The sequence below is a fragment of the Oncorhynchus keta genome, unplaced genomic scaffold, assembly GCF_023373465.1.
Source record: "Oncorhynchus keta strain PuntledgeMale-10-30-2019 unplaced genomic scaffold, Oket_V2 Un_contig_16759_pilon_pilon, whole genome shotgun sequence".
NCBI classification, from domain to species: Eukaryota; Metazoa; Chordata; class Actinopteri; order Salmoniformes; family Salmonidae; genus Oncorhynchus; species Oncorhynchus keta.
In genome coordinates, this window is record NW_026280101.1 from 94967 (window position 1) to 115000 (window position 20034).

Genomic DNA, 20034 nt, shown 5'->3' on the forward strand with positions numbered 1-20034 from the left:
GATTCAAGTCATGGCACCAATGTAACAAGTCAACTGGCCTTGATACACAAACCACCATCATACAAGGATCAATTCCTAAGACAGTAGCTCTGCCTGCAGCCATCGGGCTCGACATGAACAACAGATCTTGGGTGATTGCAGCAGCCAAATGCATTGGCCTCCTGTACACACATACCCAGCACTTAAATCTCCTTCAACTCCATTATCTTCGGTGAAGAAACATCAAACCATCTGTCGAAGCCAGCCCTATCCCCTGCAAAGCCCTTTCACAGGTCCCCTTCCAACCCCACTCAGCTCAGTAACATTTCAGACATAGCTTGTGTTTTCTCCAAGCACCAAAGAAAGAGAGGGGAGTGGAAGGAGGGAGGGAGCCAGCGAGAGAAAGAAAGAAAGAAAGAAAGGGGGGGAGAGAGAGAGAGAGAGAGAGAGAGAGAGAGAGAGAGAGAGAGAGAGAGAGATGAAAGGGAGAGGGAGAGAAAAGCAGAGTGAGAGAGAACGAGAGGGAGAGAGAGAGAGAGAGAGAGAGAGAGAGAGAGAGAGAGAGAGAGAGAGAGAGAGAGAGAGAGAGAGAGAGAGAGAGAGAGAAAGAATGAAAGGGAGAGGGAGAGAGAGAGAAAAGCAGAGTGAGAGAGGAAGGGAGCAGGTTTATTCTGGAACGCGTCTGAGGCCCGCTGAGATTCTTAGCATGGCTTCGGGTGAAGTTGCAGCCCCAGGGGTGGATGGCAGTGATGCCTGTGTTTTAGAGAAGCAGGAGGGATTATCAGGGGCTATTTCGGGCCTGCGGGCACCGTCTAGAGGCCTGGGCACCCCGGCAGTGGACCCATGCAGGTACAGATGAATACCCCTCGTTAGGGAGCCGTATTATTCCACCGCCCAGTTGCAGCCAGATGGTCAGGATCTGTTTTCCTTGTAAAGCTTTGAGAGTTTTTTTTGTTAGTCTTTTGTTGGGTTGTGGGTGGGGTTGTGGGTGGGGTAACCCTCCCTCTGTTGGATAAGTGGCAGCCCAACGATGTGATCCTGATGGGAGGATGAGTGATGAACCTTGGTGTGTCTCAAATAGCACCCTATTTAGTTAACCTTTATTTTAGCAGGGTCTCTTTTGCAAAGGAGTGCACTACTTTTTCCCAGGGCCCATTATAGGGAACCATTTGGGACGCTACCCTTCTCTTAAATATATGTTTTTAATAGTATGTTTTTGTATACGCGTGATGTATTATTGACTACGACGTGTCTTTACGTAATAATATGATATACTCCCCGTCTGCCTGTTGTGGAATCAATCTCGCCCCAACGTCTCTATTTACATCATTCTCTGATGCGTCACAGTAAACCGACTGTAGCTGTACAACTTGATATTGACAATGAGGGGCTACTGTCTAGGCGCTAGGCTGGTGGGCAAAGATGCCCATCCACCACAGGGTTCAGGTAAGGAGGAGACACAGGGTGCACCACAGACACTGAGGAGGGTTTTCATATTACGTCTTCCATGGATGAAAGGCTACATGCCAGTCATGCATTAAGGCCTGTATAGCATGAGATGAGTAGCATGAAGGAATGCATATAGGCTGCTCTGCATTTCCCAGTGATCCAATCTTGGAGAATGCAGAACACGTTTTCCTTGGTTATAACGTGTTCACATAATAACAGTAAAAAGTAAGCTTTATTCGACAACTCATTGCATTTGTGTGTATTACGTGTGTTCTGCCAGATGAGAAAGACAGGTAAATTAAGAGATTATTATTTTGGTACATGAGCGGATGTGACTGTTAAACAATGCGTTTTATGTTTGACTTATAAACTGATCCTATAAACTCCTCACAAACTCTTTATTAAACAAGCCCTTTATTACACAAGCCCTTTATTAAACAAGCCCTTTATTACACAAGCCCTTTATTAAACAAGCCCTTTATTAATCAAGTCCTTTATTAAACAAGCCCTTAATTAAAGTGAAGTGTTACTGCTATTAATTATCCCAAGGTTTACTCTGTTTCAACAAGCAGGAAATGTGATGTAGCTACCATGGCCTGAGTTGTCATAGATTGTGGTTTCGCACATCGGCCTATTTAGACTTTGAAATCGTGTAGGAAACGTGTGTAACACCAGATTGTGTCCAGAAGTTTATATCACTCCGTATACTGGGATGCTTAAACCTGCAAGGAAGTGGTTAATAAGGGACTGTTTGAAAGGGAGTCATATAAACATTGCCCCGTTTTGTTTTTACAGGTAACATACTGTGAATTCTGTCTGAAGTACATTATAGAACTGTATACCCCAGGTGTACATGATAGTACTGTGTAACCCAGGTGTACATGATAGTACTGTGTAACCCAGGTGTACATGATAGTACTGTGTAACCCAGGTGTACATGATAGTACTGTGTAACCCATGTGTACATAATAGTACTGTGTAACTCAGGTGTACAACATAGTACTGTGTAATCCAGGTGTACATAATAGTACTGTGTAACCCAGGTGTACATAATAGTACTGTGTAATCCATGTGTACACAATAGTACTCTGTAAACCAGGTATACAAAATAGTACTGTGTAATCCAGGTGTACATGATAGTACTGTGTAACCCATGTGTACATAATAGTACTGTATAACCCAGGTATACATAATAGTACTGTGTAACCCAGGTGTACATGATAGTACTGTGTAACTCAGGTGTACATAATAGTACTGTGTAACCCAGGTGTAAATGATAGTACTGTGTAACCCAGGTGTACATAATAGTACTGTGTAACCCAGGTGTACATGATAGTACTGTGTAACCCAGGTGTACATGATAGTACTGTGTAACCCAGGTGTACATAATAGTACTGTGTAACCCAGGTGTACATGATAGTACTGTGTAACCCAGGTGTAAATGATAGTACTGTGTAACCCAGGTGTACATAATAGTACTGTGTAACCCAGGTGTAAATGATAGTACTGTGTAACCCAGGTGTACATAATAGTACTGTGTAACCCAGGTGTACATAATAGTACTGTGTAACCCAGGTGTACATGATAGTACTGTGTAACCCAGGTGTACATGATAGTACTGTGTAACCCAGGTGTACATGATAGTACTGTGTAACCCAGGTGTAAATGATAGTACTAACCCAGGTGTACATGATAGTACTGTGTAACCCAGGTGTAAATGATAGTACTGTGTAACCCAGGTGTAATAATAGTACTGTGTAACCCAGGTGTACATGATAGTACTGTGTAACCCAGGTGGTGTAACATGATAGTACTGTGTAACCCAGGTGTAAATGATAGTACTGTGTAACCCAGGTGTACATGATAGTACTGTGTAACCCAGGTGTACATGATAGTACTGTGTAACCCAGGTGTACATGATAGTACTGTGTAACCCAGGTGTACATGATAGTACTGTGTAACCCAGGTGTACATGATAGTACTGTGTAACCCAGGTGTACATGATAGTACTGTGTAACCCAGGTGTACATGATAGTACTGTGTAACCCAGGTGTAAATGATAGTACTGTGTAACCCAGGTGTAAATGATAGTACTGTGTAACCCAGGTGTAAATGATAGTACTGTGTAACCCAGGTGTAAATGATAGTACTGTGTAACCCAGGTGTACATGATAGTACTGTGTACATAGAAACAGTCAGTGTAGAAGAGAAACAGTTTGAGCAGAGAAACATAGGATGGCGTCATGGCAATTCACTGTACTGTAGGCTAGGACTGTGGCATCTGGCTGTAGCAAAGCAGACTGCAAGTAGCTATTTCACGAAGAGTTCCACCATAGAAATAGTATTAGAACACCACTACCTCCTAAGACCCAACTTATCTCTGGCTACATGTGCAAGTGTAGGTTACTCCACGTGCATTTCTAGTGCTACTGTCTGTGGTGACCTGGCCCTAATCCATTTGAACTATTCAGGAATCACAGGTACTCCTTCATAATCTAATCAAATGTTACATTTGGCAGATGGGGACATTGACATTAGGTTTAGTAGAAATCACAGCATACTGAACAAGCTTCAACAAACACTCCAGTTGACACTAGTTGACAGTGGTTGGGGTCAAAGTACAAAGTCCAAATTTCCAATCAATGTGGTATTATTTTACTTCTCTCTCCTCTCTCATATTATCCAATTCAATAGGAATGTTTTGGGATTTCTGTGTAAAATACAAGCTGGGAATGTTATTTCAGGGTATAATCAAGCATACAGTACGTCTTACAGTATAGGCTTGCTTATACAGTGTATGTTATACAGGAATAATATTGATAGGTAAGGGAGTCTATTGGATCCCAGCAAGGGTCCAATAAGTCAACACATGGAGGTCAATAAGTCAAACTAGTCCAGTGTAGTTCTGGTTGTTGTTGGAGACTGATGGACGATACTACCTGCAAACGTTTCTTTCATTTGTGATTAGGACATATAGCCCAATGCCAAATACAGGCTTATATCAATTGCAGTTCAATTCGGTACATGTAAAAGGCAAAAGTACCTTGATAAAATGGTGTTATAAAAGTGTTATACCTGTGTAATAACAAATAATTCAAATAAATAGGCGTTTTAGAGCGGGTTAATTACAGTTTAAATGTTTCTATGAGCAAATGGAAGCCAAAATCATTAGTTTAGACTGCTGCGAATGAAATAAATCACAATACGGTCCATGCTAAAGGCTGTAAACCACCCCAATGACAGAGCAATTACAGATTAACGCATACTAATGATCATACTTCCTAAACTTCCTCTTTGTTCCATTACAACATTGCAAATGTATCAAGCTTGTTGAAACTGACCGCTAAATTTCTCCCGGTGCTCCTGGCTCCCGGTGGGCTCGGTGACCACTTTGTGTCCGCACAGCCCCAACCCCTGGACCAGCTGCTCGAGAGGCAGATCGGAGTCCGGCTTCGGGTAACACCGGAGTCCGCTGGAGCATCTCGGGGTGTACACGCCGCATAACTCGCCCTCTTGCCGGGCGCACACCGGGCAGCAACCGCAGCCCGGTTCGCGCACTATCTCTGCACAGGTCTCGGTGAGCTTCGGGCACGCAGCCTGACGTTCGGCGGTGCAACTCGGGCAACGGAAGACCATCTCCGCGAAAGAAGCTCCCACGAAAGCCACCGACAGCAGCAGCAAGCTGCAGCCTAAATACGCTATCATCCTCGGCGTGGAACGTCTTGTCATTTAGTGAGGCGATGGAACGCAACTCCAGGTAAAATAACTGTGCATGCGAACAGGTGAAGCCAGCGGATGGGTTGAGTTCTGCAGGGTCCTACCAACCGCAGATTAATTGACAGCTCGTCAGACCAGTGGTGCGTATGGAAGAGCAGCAGGCAAACCCTAAACAGGCAATTTTGTGCTATGACGAAAATATTATATAGCCTCTCAAGTTTTCATGCACAAGTATACTTAAGACCAGTCCAAATGACTTGTTATTTTGTAATCAACTTACATTATGTCTGTGGCCAACTGTTGATGTTGATGAGGCCTGTATATAGATAGATTTGGTGATTTATTACAACAAGCAGAAATAACTGTCAGACAAACCCAAACACACATAGGATACACTGAAGTGATGCCCTTTAAACGTTCTATTTAAAATGAGTCTGATCAATGGAAACTAAGAAATGTAAGTTCTAGATACTATCCGCATTATAGGCTATGCAGCCTATTTGTAATAGTACTATTGTTGGAAATGTGCAAAAAATACACTGTACAATAGGGAAAGGCAAGAAGAGAATGTCATATGTGGTAGTATCATGCAACTCAATGGAGGAAAACGAGGCAGCATTCCCTTGGCTGGGCCTGAGACTGAGAGAGGCAATATTCCATACTGTAGCATGTTTATTTTTATCAGCATGCACCCTCTTCCAGAAAATAAATAAATAAACAAACATAAACAACAAGCATTCCTTCCACGTCCATGGACACTTAATGAAAGCCCTGCCCAGACGCTGCATGCCATTCCCTACCTGGTGGGCGCTGTGTATGTTGCCTATTGATCAGCTGGGGCCAGGCGCTGAGGTGTCGTGCTTACATACCAAACAAGCTCCCATTAACCCGTCCAGTGAGTGCTGTGGTTGCCCGGGAGACTAATTGCTGTTTATTTAAGGGCACAGAAATAAACATTGCATATATACTGTAACCATACTCTCCAGCCAGGCATGGAGTCACAGATATAAATGTGGATTATTTTGTTTTGTGGGTGCCCTCTGATTTCATGGTATTTCACCTATTTATGGTCGGCATCCCGGCTCGGCCTTGAGGGCGGACGCGAGGAGAAAGGGCCCTTCTGAAGGGGCCAGTATCTTGGGGGGCATCTGGATGATGCTGGGGGTGTTTGCATAGAACCTCATATGTAATTTTATAAAAAGCAACATTGGGGAGAAGAAGCAGAGAAGGCCTGGTTTATAAACAAGGCCTGGGGCTAGAGTTTGCCCAGTGTCTGGGGACGGCCACCAGGTAATGGGGTAACAGGCCACAGTATCTGGCCAGTGGTTATTGCAATGCCATTCCCATCAAGTTCAGCTACCTAAAATTCCCCCCAGAATTATTAAGTCAATATACACACTAGATAAAGTACAGGTCCACATTGATAGTGAGCGCTGGGTGAGATCTCCTCATGCAGTGAATGAATACATTATCTGTTTCTATGCATATGTAAAGAGCTATAGTTCATTTCAATATGTGTAAGTAGGCATTTCACTGTTAGTCCACACCTGTTGTTAACGAAGCATATGACGAATAACATTTGATTGATATGAAGTGAAACATTACGACACTGAGCAGAAATCCCTTTGATTAGAAAAGGGCATATTTCCGATATGGGCCTAGGACAGTTGGAGGACCTGTTTATATTTGTATATATTAGAACAGTATCCTGGCTATACTGACAATAATGTATTAGAACAGTATCCTGGCTATACTGACTATAATGTATTAGAACAGTATCCTGGCTATACTGACTATAATGTATTAGAACAGTATCCTGGCTATAATGACTATAATGTATTAGAACAGTATCCTGGCTATAATGACTATAATGTATTAGAACAGTATCCTGGCTATAATGACTATAATGTATTAGAACAGTATCCTGGTTATAATGACTATAATGTATTAGAACAGTATTCTGGCTATACTGACTATAATGTATTAGAACAGTATCCTGGCTATAATGACTATAATGTATTAGAACAGTATCCTGGCTATAATGACTATAATGTATTAGAACAGTATCCTGGCTATAATGACTATAATGTATTAGAACAGTATCCTGGTTATAATGACTATAATGTATTAGAACAGTATTCTGGCTATACTGACTATAATGTATTAGAACAGTATCCTGGCTATAATGACTATAATGTATTAGAACAGTATCCTGGCTATAATGACTATAATGTATTAGAACAGTATCCTGACTATACTGACTATAATGTATTAGAACAGTATCCTGGCTATACTGACTATAATGTATTAGAACAGTATCCTGGCTATAATGACTATAATGTATTAGAACAGTATCCTGGCTATACTGACTATAATGTATTAGAACAGTATCCTGGCTATAATGACTATAATGTATTAGAACAGTATCCTGGCTATACTGACTATAATGTATTAGAACAGTATCCTGGCTATAATGACTATAATGTATTAGAACAGTATCCTGGCTATAATGACTATAATGTATTAGAACAGTATCCTGGCTATAATGACTATAATGTATTAGAACAGTATCCTGGCTATAATGACTATAATGTATTAGAACAGTATCCTGGCTATAATGACTATAATGTATTAGAACAGTATCCTGGCTATAATGACTATAATGTATTAGAACAGTATCCTGGCTATAATGACTATAATGTATTAGAACAGTATCCTGGCTATACTGACAATAATGTATAAGAACAATAGCCTGGCCTGATGCCTGGGCACACCCTATGTTTGTATTGTGATGAATTGTGACCTGAGAAGTTTACTGACTCACATGTTATATTTTACTAGTGAGGTTTTGCTCTCTCTCTCTCTCTCTGACATACAGCACAGTACAGTACAGTACAGTACAGTACAGTACAGTACAGTACAGTACAGTACAGTAAGCTGCTACAACAGATCCAAGAAAGCTTTAATCCAACCTGCTGAAGCCTTCTAACAGGCCTGATTTGTTCAGGGCTAAAAGTAAACCGCACTGGTTCACTTGCAACAGTTAAAACAAGCCCTTGGAATGCAGTGAAGACAACAGGGACAGTGATATGGTCCTTTGACCTTGTTCTGGAAGAAGAAAAGCCTTGACTTGACATGTCCTGATCCTGAATCATCCCTCTGTTCTCTGCCAATTATGAGCCAATAGAGGAATCGTTTTACAACCATGTTGTATTTACATGTAGCCTACTGTGCAAAAGGCCACAAAGGAGGTGGAGGTTTCCCGTAGCCTGGTCCCAGATATTTTTGTGCTGTTTTGTCAACCCTTTTGGTAAGTGTCACACAAAAAAATAGCCCAAACAGATGTGGGACTAGGTTAGGTTTCAGGCTAGGTTCCAGGCTAGGTTTCAGGCTAGGTTCTAGGCCAGGGTCCAGGAGTTCCAGGCTAGGTTTCAGGCTAGGTTCTAGGCCAGGGTCCAGGAGTTCCAGGCTAGGTTCCAGGAGTTCCAGGCTAGGTTCCAGGAGTTCCAGGCTAGGTTTCAGGCTAGGTTCTAGGCCAGGGTCCAGGAGTTCCAGGCTAGGTTTCAGGCTAGGTTCTAGGCCAGGGTCCAGGAGTTCCAGGCTAGGTTTCAGGCTAGGTTCTAGGCCAGGGTCCAGGAGTTCCAGGCTAGGTTCCAGGAGTTCCAGGCTAGGTTCCAGGAGTTCCAGGCTAGGTTTCAGGCTAGGTTACCTGTGCTTGCTGGGGGATGGTCAGGTATTGTTCTTCCATTTTGAGAGCAGCGTTTGGACAGTGAAGGAGCATGGTTTATTTAGTGTGTTGATTAGACTTAATTGACATTCATTTGACTGAGTCACTGATTGGATAAATAGAGAAATGTTGAGGATTGTGGAAAACTTTTTATTCCCAGATCTATGTGCCAATATAAACGTAATCCAACACTTCATACACACAAAGACATCTAAACATCTAAACATAACCTAAGCATTGTGTATTTGTTTACTTCTGTAACCATATGATCATACTTTGAGAATCCCAAACAGAAGATGGCAGACTGAATGGTCTAAACTGAAATGGAAAATCAAGGTCACACAATTAGAGATTTTTTTAGAAGGCATTTCCACCCATAAAAATGCAGCCAACTAATCCACAATGTTTAGTTGGTCCATGTTTTCTATAACATAAATCATATTGCTTGATGTTAATGCAATCCCAAAAATCAGAGAATTTGAAACAGTCCCAACATGCTTTCAGTGCATGCTTGGTCTGCAGAGAACCTTTCCTGCCAGAGCATCTCAGGGGATGGAAATGTTTACCAAATTACCGTACATAAATCCTTACATGGAAACATCCCCAGTCCCGAATGGAAAAAGATTGTCTTGTGTGTGCGTGTGTGTGCGTGTGTGCGTGTTGCCTAGCAACAAGACATGAACGGTACAGGCTTATATTAGAGAAACCACTTCGTTTTGGACATTTGGTTTAAAAGGTGGAAACTTAAAGGATCCCCGCAAAGGCATTGGTAGTAGGCCTATTTGTAAAAATGCTTACTTTACTTAATTCCTCACAATTACAAATTTGTTAAAAGTCTTTAGTAGGCTAAACGATACTATTTTGCGTGCCTTGCATAGTTACATCTGGCTACTTCTTGCAGTGTTGAAAACTGTGTATTGTCCTTCCACTCCATTGTAAAGATAACATCCAGAACATTTTAAAAGGGCGATAAGGCATACCAGAAAGATGTGCTGAGTGTTCTCAGAATGCACTTAATAAAGATTAACAAATTAGCAAATTGGAAATGCCCCATTGCGTTGTCACTGTCATAAAGTAAATATTGTTGATCCCCTATGATTTGATCCATCCTGCTTCTTAAGGTAGGGAGCCATCTAGTGGTGGCTATGGCCAAGAAATCAGACTGAATCTGAAATTTGAGTCATATTTTGTACATTTTTTTTTAGAGATGTCTCGCTAATTTATAACATTTCAATATCCATTGATTGGCACAAGTTACGAAAACGCCTGTTTCAGCCTTTTGAAATTTGGTTTCTCCGGGCCACTGTATATTTTTCTCGAAACTTCCTCACGTGACATCAGTCCAAGTGAAGATGTCAACATCGACAACCGAGTACACTTGAAGTTATTTGACTGATGTTTTTGTCGTATTGCTGGAAATCGGAAGGGAATGTCGATGTTGACCACTGCTTGACTGTCACATAAGATAGGTAAGGTATGTTGTTGTCTCAATAAATAGTCTGGAATGCTATCCAAGACAAGCTACAACAGCTAGCTTGAGATAGATTTGTGTTGGCTTTGTGAGTAGCCCAGTTTAACGTTCACAAACAACTGCAGGTCCTGCATTGCGATGTAGCTAACAAGCTAGCTGGTATTTAACCAGTATTCTACAAGTTAGCGTCCATCATCTCTACACTGTAAGTTGAGAACGTATTTTATTTTAACAATTTCTGCTATTGTTTGGGTTGTTTGCACGTGTCACATTTCCCCAGAATCATCTGTCTCGGTCTTCTCGTCTATTTTTATGGTGCATTGTTTACCTGCAGGATGGCTGGATGTCACAGTGGCCAATCCACCCTTGTCAACAGCTTGGCCACTCTGCTTCGGAATCATGGTATAGTAACATCACCATCCTCTTTTGAAATCATGTCTGTCTCCCAAAACATATTCTGGACATAGCCCCTGTTATCCCAGACCTGCTAATCTGTTCTTTTGACGTTGTTCGAAATTATTAGGGCCTCATAGCTATACTGTAGCTACATGCTTAATATATTTTATGTTGCATTATAACTGCTGGTTTTAAGTGGTGTGTTAACATAGTCTCTCCTCTCTCCAGGTGCATCTGTGCTTGACGGCAGCAGTACCCTGACTCTACAGGCAGACTCTCTGCAGCACCTAGGTCGTCTGTTTGAGCAGTACCTCCTCTCCAGGACTCACCAACATGGCTTCCTGGCTCTGCCCTCACACCCTGCTGACACCACCTCCCTACTGCAGCTCCAGTTCCTGTTCGATGTGCTGCAGAAGACTGTCTCCCTCAAGGTGTGTGTGTGTGTGTGTGTGTGTCCGTCCTGCTCTATTTGTGAACAGTTTTGTAATAGATGTATGCATAAATTGCTCAGCACTTCATAAACAAAAATGTTCCAACTATAAAACTGAATTAAGTGGACATCTTAGGGAATTTAATTGAGCCACTAGGTGGCGCTATAGCACTCTATATAATGTTCTTTGGTTTTTCATTCCTAGCTCATCAATCCACCTGGGTCGAGGTTTCAGTCAGTGGTCAAGATCTTTCCTTTCAAGTCTCTCAAGTCCTTAGAGGTATGGGAGGAAAATGTGTGCGCTTCTCCTTTTTAACAAAACAGTATAAATGTTTTATATAGAAGAATCTGGCTTACTCTGGGCCTGTTCTGTCTCCCAGTTGAAGCGTATCCCCCCTCACTGTCTGGAGGACCTGAGGGGAGTCTACTCTCAGTTAGAGGTCTTCACCTGCTCCAAGAGCCTCAGTTCCCTGGAGGTAACACACACACACTTCACCGTTTTCTCTTTCTGAATAACAGACCCCTTTGTGTTGGAGTTTGAGCCAGTGTTATTGTTACAGGAGCTACTGTCTCTGTGTGGAGGAGATCTCAGCTCTGCACTGCCCTGGCTGGAGCTGCACACCCTCAACTTCAGCTACAACGCTATAGTCTGCCTGGATGAGTCACTGGTAAGACATGCTCCTGCTCTCTGGTTTATTTATACACTGACTTTCACATTTGTTTTTAATGTGTATCACTTTTTTGGCCATGTTTTAATGTGAGTCACTCTGCCTTTTTTAGAGTTTACTGAATGTTCTGAAGTCTCTGGATCTTAGTCACAATAAAATCCAGGAGTGTGCTGACTTTCTCAAGGTATTTGTGGATAGGTTTTGTGTCTGTGTGTTGAGAGGGGTCAGAGTTGGAGACATGCAGTAAGTTACTGCACTGGGCTATATCCATATCTACTGTCTCTCTCCTCCTCCTCTCTCAGCCTCTGAGTGAGCTAGAGCACCTCAACCTGGGCTTTAACAATCTCCAGAGAGCACCAACGCTGGGCTTTAGCTCCAGAGCCAAACTCCTCACTCTCATCCTCAGAAACAACGAGCTGGAGACCATCAACGGTACTGTAACACCTCTGATAGACACCATCTGGTCATGCTATAATGAATGATAGTATGGTGGTTTCTCTACGGATAATGGGATATTTAAAAAAACTTTTTTTTTTTTACCACAACCCTAATATTGATATTATCCCTAAACGTATGCCAAAAATCATCAATACCAAATAGTTAGCAATAGTATTCCATCTGCAAATTCCCTCAATACTATCTGTTATGCATGACCCCTTGAACTGACCTCTATCAGTATTGGAAGAGAGAGGGACAATCAAAGCCTTGTACAAGACCAGAACATCAGCCAATCAAAGCCTTGGATCTGTTTACAGCCTTGTGTCCACAAACAGTTGGGGGCTATAGATAAACAGGAAGCTAGGAATATATTAATATACTGGCATGCTCCAGCGTTTGTTTGCCAGTACTGCCTATCTGCCCATCTCTCTCCCCCAACTGACTCCCTATTGTTCAGTGTACTCTCTAAGTCTCTGTTAGTCTTGGATGGCTGACTCTGCCCCCGTCTCAGTATGAGATGCCTAGATGTCTGATTTGTGTGTGTGACTGTGACCCTATGCAGGAGTGGAGCAGTTGTCATCCCTACAGCACCTGGACTTGGCTTACAACCTGCTACTGGATCACTCCCAGCTGGCTCCTCTGTCTATGCTTCACAGTCTCAACATGGTGAAGGAGAGAGAGAACTTAGAAGTGTGCTTATCAGTAGTTTATTGTGTGACAGCCTCTGTGTTATCCCAGACCCACTGACCTGTAGCATCGTTGTTATCCCAGACCCACTGACCTGTAGCCTCGTTGTTATCCCAGACCCACTGACCTGTAGCCTCGTTGTTATCCCAGACCCACTGACCTGTAGCCTCGTTGTTATCCCAGACCCACTGACCTGTAGCCTCGTTGTTATCCCAGACCCACTGACCTGTAGCCTCGTTGTTATCCCAGACCCACTGACCTGTAGCCTCGTTGTTATCCCAGACCCGCTGACCTGTAGCCTCTGTCTCTTCTTAGCTGACTCTTAAGGGCAACCCACTGTTCTTCCAGAAAACCCACAGAACCCGCACTGTCCGCCACCTCTCCCCCAAGGCTGCCTACCTCAGAGTGAGTGAGAGTGAGAGGGGGAGGGAGGGAGAAAAATCGGAAAGCTGAATTTGGACCCAGTCTTTTTTTCATGATTCTCTGTCTCCTCGAGTTTAATATTGTCTTTCCCCCTCTCTCACCTCTAGCTCAGACTAGACAGCAGCCCTCTCTCCTCTTCAGAGTTGTCAGTGAGTAGGCCACTCCTGTGGGTCAGCAGGCATATACTCAACACTTCTCTAGTCTTGTTTGGTCACTTGTTGATGTCCACTTTAAGTTCATTTGTGGGATTCGCCACTTTTGTACCGCCTTCAGGTGCTACCCAAACCGGGACAGCTGATTGGGCAGCTTCAGTCCCAGGCCTCGCCCTTGATCACCAGGGCTCCAGAGCGGGGTAACCAGGAAGTAGTGTCCAGCGGGGGCGGGGAATTGAGTGACAGCCTGTCGGTCAGCGAGGTGGGAGTGACACGACAACGCAAGAAGAAAGCCAAAGTAAGTCAGCTACACAGCTCACTGAGAGGCTGGGGTTCTGTCCTCATCCCCAAGCCACTCTGTGTACCTCTTAAAACCCTGACCAGATAGAAAAAATACATGTTTAATAGCTTTAACCCTCTGATAGGATCAAGATCCTACGGGGTAAGGGGGCTATGGGGGTACCTACGGGGTAAAGGGGCTATGGGGGTACCTACGGGGTAAGGGGGCTATGGGGGTACCTACGGGGTAAGGGGGCTATGGGGGTACCTAGGGTTGTCTATGGGGTTACGGGGCTAGGGGGTGTCTACGGGGCTAGGGGGTACCTACGGGGCTAGGGGGTACCTACGGGGCTAGGGGGTGTCTACTGGGTAAGGGGGCTAGGGAGTGTCTACGGGGTAAGGGGGCTAGGTAGTGTCTACGGGGTAAGGGGGCTAGGTAGTGTCTACGGGGTAAGGGGGCTAGGGGTGTCTACGGGGTAAGGGGGCTAGGGGGTGTCTACGGGGCTAGGGGTGTCTACAGGGTAAGGGGGCTAGGGGGTGTCTACGGAGTAAGGGGGCTAGGGGGTGTCTATGGGGTAAGGGGGCTAGGGGGTGTGGGGTACGGGGTGTCTATGGGTACGGGGTGTCTATGGGGTAGGGGGTGTCTATGGGGTAGGGGGTGTCTATGGAGTACGGGGTGTCTATGGGGTAAGGGGGTGTCTATGGGGTAAGGGGGTGTCTACGGGGTAAGGGGGCCAAGGGATGTCTACGGGGTAAGGGGGCTAGGGGGTGTCTACGGGGCTAGGTGGTGTCTACGGGGTAAGGGTGATAGGGGGTGTCTACGGGGTAAGGGGGCTAGGGGGTACCTACGGGGCTATGGGGTGTCTACGGGGTAAGGGGGCTAGGGGTAGCTACGGGGCTAGGGGGTGTCTACGCGGTAAGGTCCATTTGGAATGAGCAACTCAATACAGGCAGAGGAGAAGGAACATGTTTCTGGAATGTTGTGTGTATAATATATATATCCATCTGTGTTGTTTCAGAGTAAGGTGAGGGTGAGACGGGCTAGCATCTCAGAGCCCAGTGACTATGACTATGAACCCAGACCACAGTCCTCTATACAAGGTAAACGTTTACTATATATACAGTGGGAAGAACAAGTATTTGATACACTGTCGATTTTGCAGGTTTTCCTACTTACAAAGCATGTAGGGGTCTGTCATTTTTATCATAGGTACACTTCAACAGTGAGAGACAGAATGTAAAACAAAATCCAGAAAATCACATTGTATGATTTTTAAGTAATTAATTAGCATTTTATTGCGTGACATAAGTATTTGATCACCTACCAACCAGTAAGAATTCCGGCTCTCACAGACCTGTTAGTTTTTCTTTAAGAATCCCACCTGTTCTCCACTCATTACCTGTATTAACTGCACCTGTTTAAAAGACACCTGTCCACACACTCAATCAAACAGACTCCAACCTCTCCACAATGGCCAAGTCCAGAGAGCTATGTAAGGACATCAGGGATAAAATTGTAGACCTGCACAAGGCTGGGATGTGCTACAGGACAATAGGCAAGCAGCTTGGTGAGAAGGCAACAACTGTTGGCGCAATTATTAGAAAATGGAAGAAGTTCAAGGTGACGGTCAATCACCCTCGGTCTGGGGCTCCATGCAAGATCTCACCTCGTGGGGCATCCATGATCATGAGGAAGGTGAGAGATCAGCCCACAACTACACGGTAGGACCTGGTCAATGACCTGAAGAGAGCTGGGACCACAGTCTCAAAGAACCATTAGTAACACACTATGCCGTCATGGATTAAAATCCTGCAGCGCCCGCAAGGTCCCCCTGCTCAAGCCAGCGCATGTCCAGGCCGTCTGAATTTTGCCAATGACCATCTGGATGATCCAGATGGTGATCCGGAGAAGGTCATGTGGTCTGATGAGACAAAAATATAGCTTTTTGGTCTAAACTCCACTCTCCGTGTTTGGAGGAAGAAGAAGGATGAGTACAACCCCAAGAACACCATCCCAACCGTGAAGCATGGAGGTGGAAACCTCATTCTTTGGGGATGCTTTTCTGCAAAGGGGACAGGACGACTGCACCGTATTGAGGGGAGGATGGATGGAGCCATGTATCGCGAAATCTTGGCCAACAACCTCCTTCCCTCAGTAAGAGCATCGAAGAGCATGGAGGCGCTACCAGGAGACAGTCCAGTACATCAGGAGACGTGGAGGAGGCCGTAGGAGGGCAACAACCCAGCAGTAGGACCGCTACCTCCGCCTTTGTGCAAGGAGGAGCAGGAGGAGCACTGTCAGAGCCCTGCAAAATGACCTCCAGCAGGCCACAAATGTGCATGTGTCTGCTCAAACGGTCAGAACAGACTCCATGAGGGTGGTATGAGGGCCCGACGTCCACAGGTGGGAGTTGTGTTTACAGCCCAACACCGTGCAGGATGTCTGGAATTTGCCAGAGAACACCAAGATTGGCAAATTCGCCACTGGCGCCCTGTGCTCTTCACAGATGAAAGCAGGTTCACACTGAGCACATGTGACAGTCTGGAGACGTCGTGGAGAACTTTCTGCTGCCTGCAACATCCTCCAGCATGACCGGTTTGGCGGTGGGTCAGTCATGGTGTGGGGTGGCATTTCTTTGTGGGGCCGCACAGCCCTCCATGTGCTCGCCAGAGCTAGCCTGACTGCCATTAGGTACCGAGATGAGATCCTCAGACCCCTTGTGAGACCATCTGCTGGTGCGGTTGGCCCTGGGTTCCTCCTAATGCAAGACAATGCTAGACCTCATGTGGCTGGAGTGTGTCAGCAGTTCCTGCAAGAGGAAGGCATTGATGCTATGGACTGGCCCTCCCGTTCCCCAGACCTGAATCCAATTGAGCACATCTGGGACATCATGACATCGCTCCATCCACCAACATCACGTTGCACCACAGACTGTCCAGGAGTTGGCGGATGCGTTAGTCCAGGTCTGGGAGGAGATCCCTCAGGAGACCATCCGCCACCTCATCAGGAGCATGCCCAGGCATTGTAGGGAGGTCATACAGGCACGTGGAGGCCACACACACTACTGAGCATCATTTTGACTTGTTTTAAGGACATTACATCAAAGTTAGATCAGCCTGTAGTGTGGTTTTCCACTTTAATTTTAAGTGTGACTCCAAATCCAGAGCTCCATGGGTTGATAAATTTGATTTCCATTGATCATTTTTGTGTGATTTTGTTGTCAGCACATTCAACTATGTAAAGAAAAAAGTATTTAATAAGAATATTTGATTCATTCAGATCTAGGATGTGTTATTTTAGTGTTCCCTTTATTGTTTTGAGCAGTGTATATATAACATAAACCTCCTCTCTCTCCCCTCAGACATCGTTCTCCCTCACCAGAAGGAGATAGAACGCATGGACAGTTTCAGGGACCAACTGGGTGAGGATTGGCTGCGCTACCAGCATCACCTAGAGGGTGCGCCAATCACCACCCTAGACAAGGCGGACAGGCCAGCTCCTCCACACCTCAACAACAGTCTCTGTGCCACCCCCTCCCCAACCAACAACAGCCCCATCCAGGCAAGCCCCGCCACCTTTAAGCCCCCTTCTCCAGAGCTGGAAGTCCCGGAGGTTCTACCCCCCCCGCTGCTCTCGTCTGAGCCCAAGGAGGAGGCCTCAGACTGGGATGCAGATCTGGAGACAGAGTCCACCCTCCAGTGGCCTGACCACAGCCTCGGGCACACAGAGTCCACCCTGGAGACTACTATGGCAGAGGGACTGGGTCAGGGGTTAGAGGGGATACCGGTGACACCCACGGACACCAGGGAAGAAGAGGAGGAGGACTTGGGAGGTAGGAGCACTTCAGTACTAGCAGTAGCACACCTGATTGAAGTAGACAACTTATCATCCAGCCTCAACTAGTCCAACCAGCTGTGCTAGAGCGGGAATACAACCAAAATGTGCAACGTCTGGGGGGTTCCAAAGGAACTAATTGGGCAATGCTGAGCCAACTTTTGACCTCTCTTTCGTCTCTCTCTAGTTGACCTGTGTCACCCCCTGCTTGTGGGAGTACTATCATCATCATCATCATCAGAGGAGGAGGAGGGGCTGAGGAGGAAGAACAGGGCCCAGTGTCCTGTGTTCCTCAGGGTCAAGCCAAGACACGTCCTGGAGGTGGACATGAGCAGGGGTCAGTTGCAGGCCCGGCTAGAGTTGGACAGTCTGGGGAGGTTCACCATGTCCCAGGTCACCTGGACTGAGAGGGTGAGGAGCGGGAGGGGAATGGGGGAGGGAGGGAGGATGGAAGGAAAGGGAGGGAGGGATGGAAGGAGAGGAAAGGTGAGTGGTGGGAGACATGGTTGGGGAGGGGAATTATGCCGAGAGGAAGGGGGGTGATTTATTTATTTATTTTATTTTTGTTGTTGCCTGAAATGATGAAAGAAGTATATGTTTTGTATTTGTTCTAAAGATAGTTCTCTCTCTAGGAGGTGGAGCGAACTCTTCCTGCTGTAGAGCTTCACTTCCGTTACATCAGCAGAGAGAGGAGGAGGAGACGCTATGTTATGCTGGATGATGACCCCCAGGAGGCACTGCAGGTAACACAATAGGGATGTGACAAATGGAAAATGTTCTTACCGGTTAAACAGACATTTTTTAAAGTCAGTTTTCCATTTAAACTCCACCATGAATTCACAATGCAGCTACTCTGCTGCTAGCAACGCTTTGGGTCTCCCTGTATGTCCCTTTCAGATGGTTAAGCATTGCACCTGTACTACCATTACTGCACCTCAACTCCACCTCTGTCTGCATTTCCTTCTCATTTAACTTCTGAAAGTATTGCCATACAGGACTACGCTGCTGTCGCTTGTCTTTCTCTGCCATTTTTGCGAACTGTTAACGATGATGACGTAGTGTTGGAGAGTGTCGACTCCAATAGAATTGATACCTCGACTCCTTGCACGTCGGTTCCTGATGTTGACTCCCATTTCTGAGTTTCAAGATTGACTCCGAAGATTCAGTATTCTTGGAACGGAGGAGACTGATAAGTTGCCGTACTTCTGAGAACACAAACACTCACATCTTTCATAGCGAGGGACAGACGGACAGAGAGGAGAGGGAGGGGCACTTTTTGTAGGTCGGCCACCAGGCAGACGGAGTCAGAACCGGGCACTAGGCCTATCTATCTGCAATCAAAAACAGCATTATATTGCGAGATACTGTGTCTCGCAATTTCTTGGCTTGCAACTTCAGTAAAGCGGGGCCTATCATCAATGAATGGGTTAGGATGTTCTACTGGCAGCAGACCGGAGACTGATCACACACATCATTACCGAAGAGAAGGATCCGTCCAAACAGTTATAAAACGTCCACAAGGCTGTGGTCAGTACTCCATGGATGTTGCCATCAGTCCTACAGGTCAGGCCTAGCTCATTTAGGCCCAATGATATCTATCTTGTTTTTTGTGTGTTTTACGTAAGCAGCCATTGGAATGTTCTGTATTCTGAATGTTCTGTTTTCTTGTTTGTACTTGCATGTGGGTACAATACAAATTTGAAGTAGCCTGTCATCATACAACTGTTCTATCGGAAAATACAAGGACTGTTATTAAAGTTTCAAAGAATATCTTGGAAAATACATGATTGTAAATACGGTGGGTGTTGTTGCTAGGCACTGACAGAGGTCCTGTCGCGGGTGGTGGAGGAGAATGAGCGGCGGGTCATGGAGGGTCGTCCCAGCTGTGTCTGCCTGCAGTGTCTCCGCTGTGGGTCAGAGTTCACACAGCGGGAAGGGAAGAAGCAGGAGGACAGAGGGAGATTGAGAGGATGGACAGGACTGGAAGAGCAGGAGGAGAGGAAGAACAAGTGCAGAGAAGATGGATTGGGTGAGAGAGGCACACTCGTACAGTAACACACATGCACGCATGCTAGGGAAAGGCACTGTTATTCAAATATTACAATATCCAAACTGATGTCAGTTTTTTTATTTATTTTATTTTACCTTTATTTAACTAGGCAAGTCAGTTAAGAACAAATTCTTATTTTCAATGACGGCCTAGGAACAGTGGGTTAACTGCCTTGTTCAGGGACAGAACGACAGATTTGAACCTTGTCAGCTCGGGGATTCAAACCTGCAACCTTTCAATTACTAGCCCAACGCTCTAACCACTAGGCTACCCTGCCGCCCCAATGGGTTAGTATTCCATTTTTTTTTTTTCTGTGCCACACACAGACCATCA

General features: G+C 45.2%; 2 protein-coding genes and 1 long non-coding RNA gene across 14 annotated transcripts in view; 2 read left to right on the forward strand and 1 right to left on the reverse strand.

Annotated features, from left to right (window-relative positions):
* Positions 1-5283, reverse strand: part of LOC118370016 (insulin-like growth factor-binding protein 2-A) — a 28079-nt gene extending 22796 nt beyond the window's left edge. The window contains exon 1 of the mRNA XM_052503062.1: positions 4770-5283. Coding sequence (XP_052359022.1) covers positions 4770-5157 — 388 coding nt within the window. The 5' untranslated portion in view covers positions 5158-5283. The remainder of the gene's footprint in view (positions 1-4769) is intronic.
* On the forward strand, positions 2368-4091 carry LOC127919466 (uncharacterized). 8 transcript variants are annotated; one of them, XR_008103049.1, is made up of 3 exons: positions 2368-3087; positions 3283-3478; positions 3535-4091. It is a non-coding gene; the product is annotated as an uncharacterized LOC127919466 (long non-coding RNA). The 8 variants fall into 8 exon arrangements; XR_008103046.1 differs by having other exon boundaries at positions 3283-3450; positions 3507-4091; XR_008103050.1 differs by having other exon boundaries at positions 3283-3450.
* Positions 5284-10100: 4817 nt separating the features above from the next.
* LOC118363210 (serine/threonine-protein kinase 11-interacting protein-like) overlaps positions 10101-20034 on the forward strand; it is a 45096-nt gene continuing 35162 nt past the window's right edge. The window contains exons 1-18 of one of the 5 annotated variants that reach the window (XM_052503066.1): positions 10102-10346; positions 10469-10548; positions 10678-10745; positions 10968-11170; positions 11375-11449; positions 11550-11645; positions 11730-11837; positions 11950-12021; positions 12140-12269; positions 12838-12941; positions 13278-13367; positions 13493-13534; positions 13659-13835; positions 14836-14917; positions 17179-17649; positions 17839-18062; positions 18284-18394; positions 19467-19680. In XM_052503066.1, the coding sequence (XP_052359026.1) occupies positions 10679-10745; positions 10968-11170; positions 11375-11449; positions 11550-11645; positions 11730-11837; positions 11950-12021; positions 12140-12269; positions 12838-12941; positions 13278-13367; positions 13493-13534; positions 13659-13835; positions 14836-14917; positions 17179-17649; positions 17839-18062; positions 18284-18394; positions 19467-19680 (2266 nt within the window). In that variant the 5' untranslated portion in view covers positions 10102-10346; positions 10469-10548; position 10678. Of the gene's footprint in view, positions 10347-10468; positions 10549-10623; positions 10746-10967; positions 11171-11374; positions 11450-11549; positions 11646-11729; positions 11838-11949; positions 12022-12139; positions 12270-12837; positions 12942-13277; positions 13368-13492; positions 13535-13658; positions 13836-14835; positions 14918-17178; positions 17650-17838; positions 18063-18283; positions 18395-19466; positions 19681-20034 lie in introns of all 5 variants that reach the window. The other 4 variants (XM_052503064.1, XM_052503067.1, XM_052503065.1 and 1 more) reach the window with 4 other exon arrangements.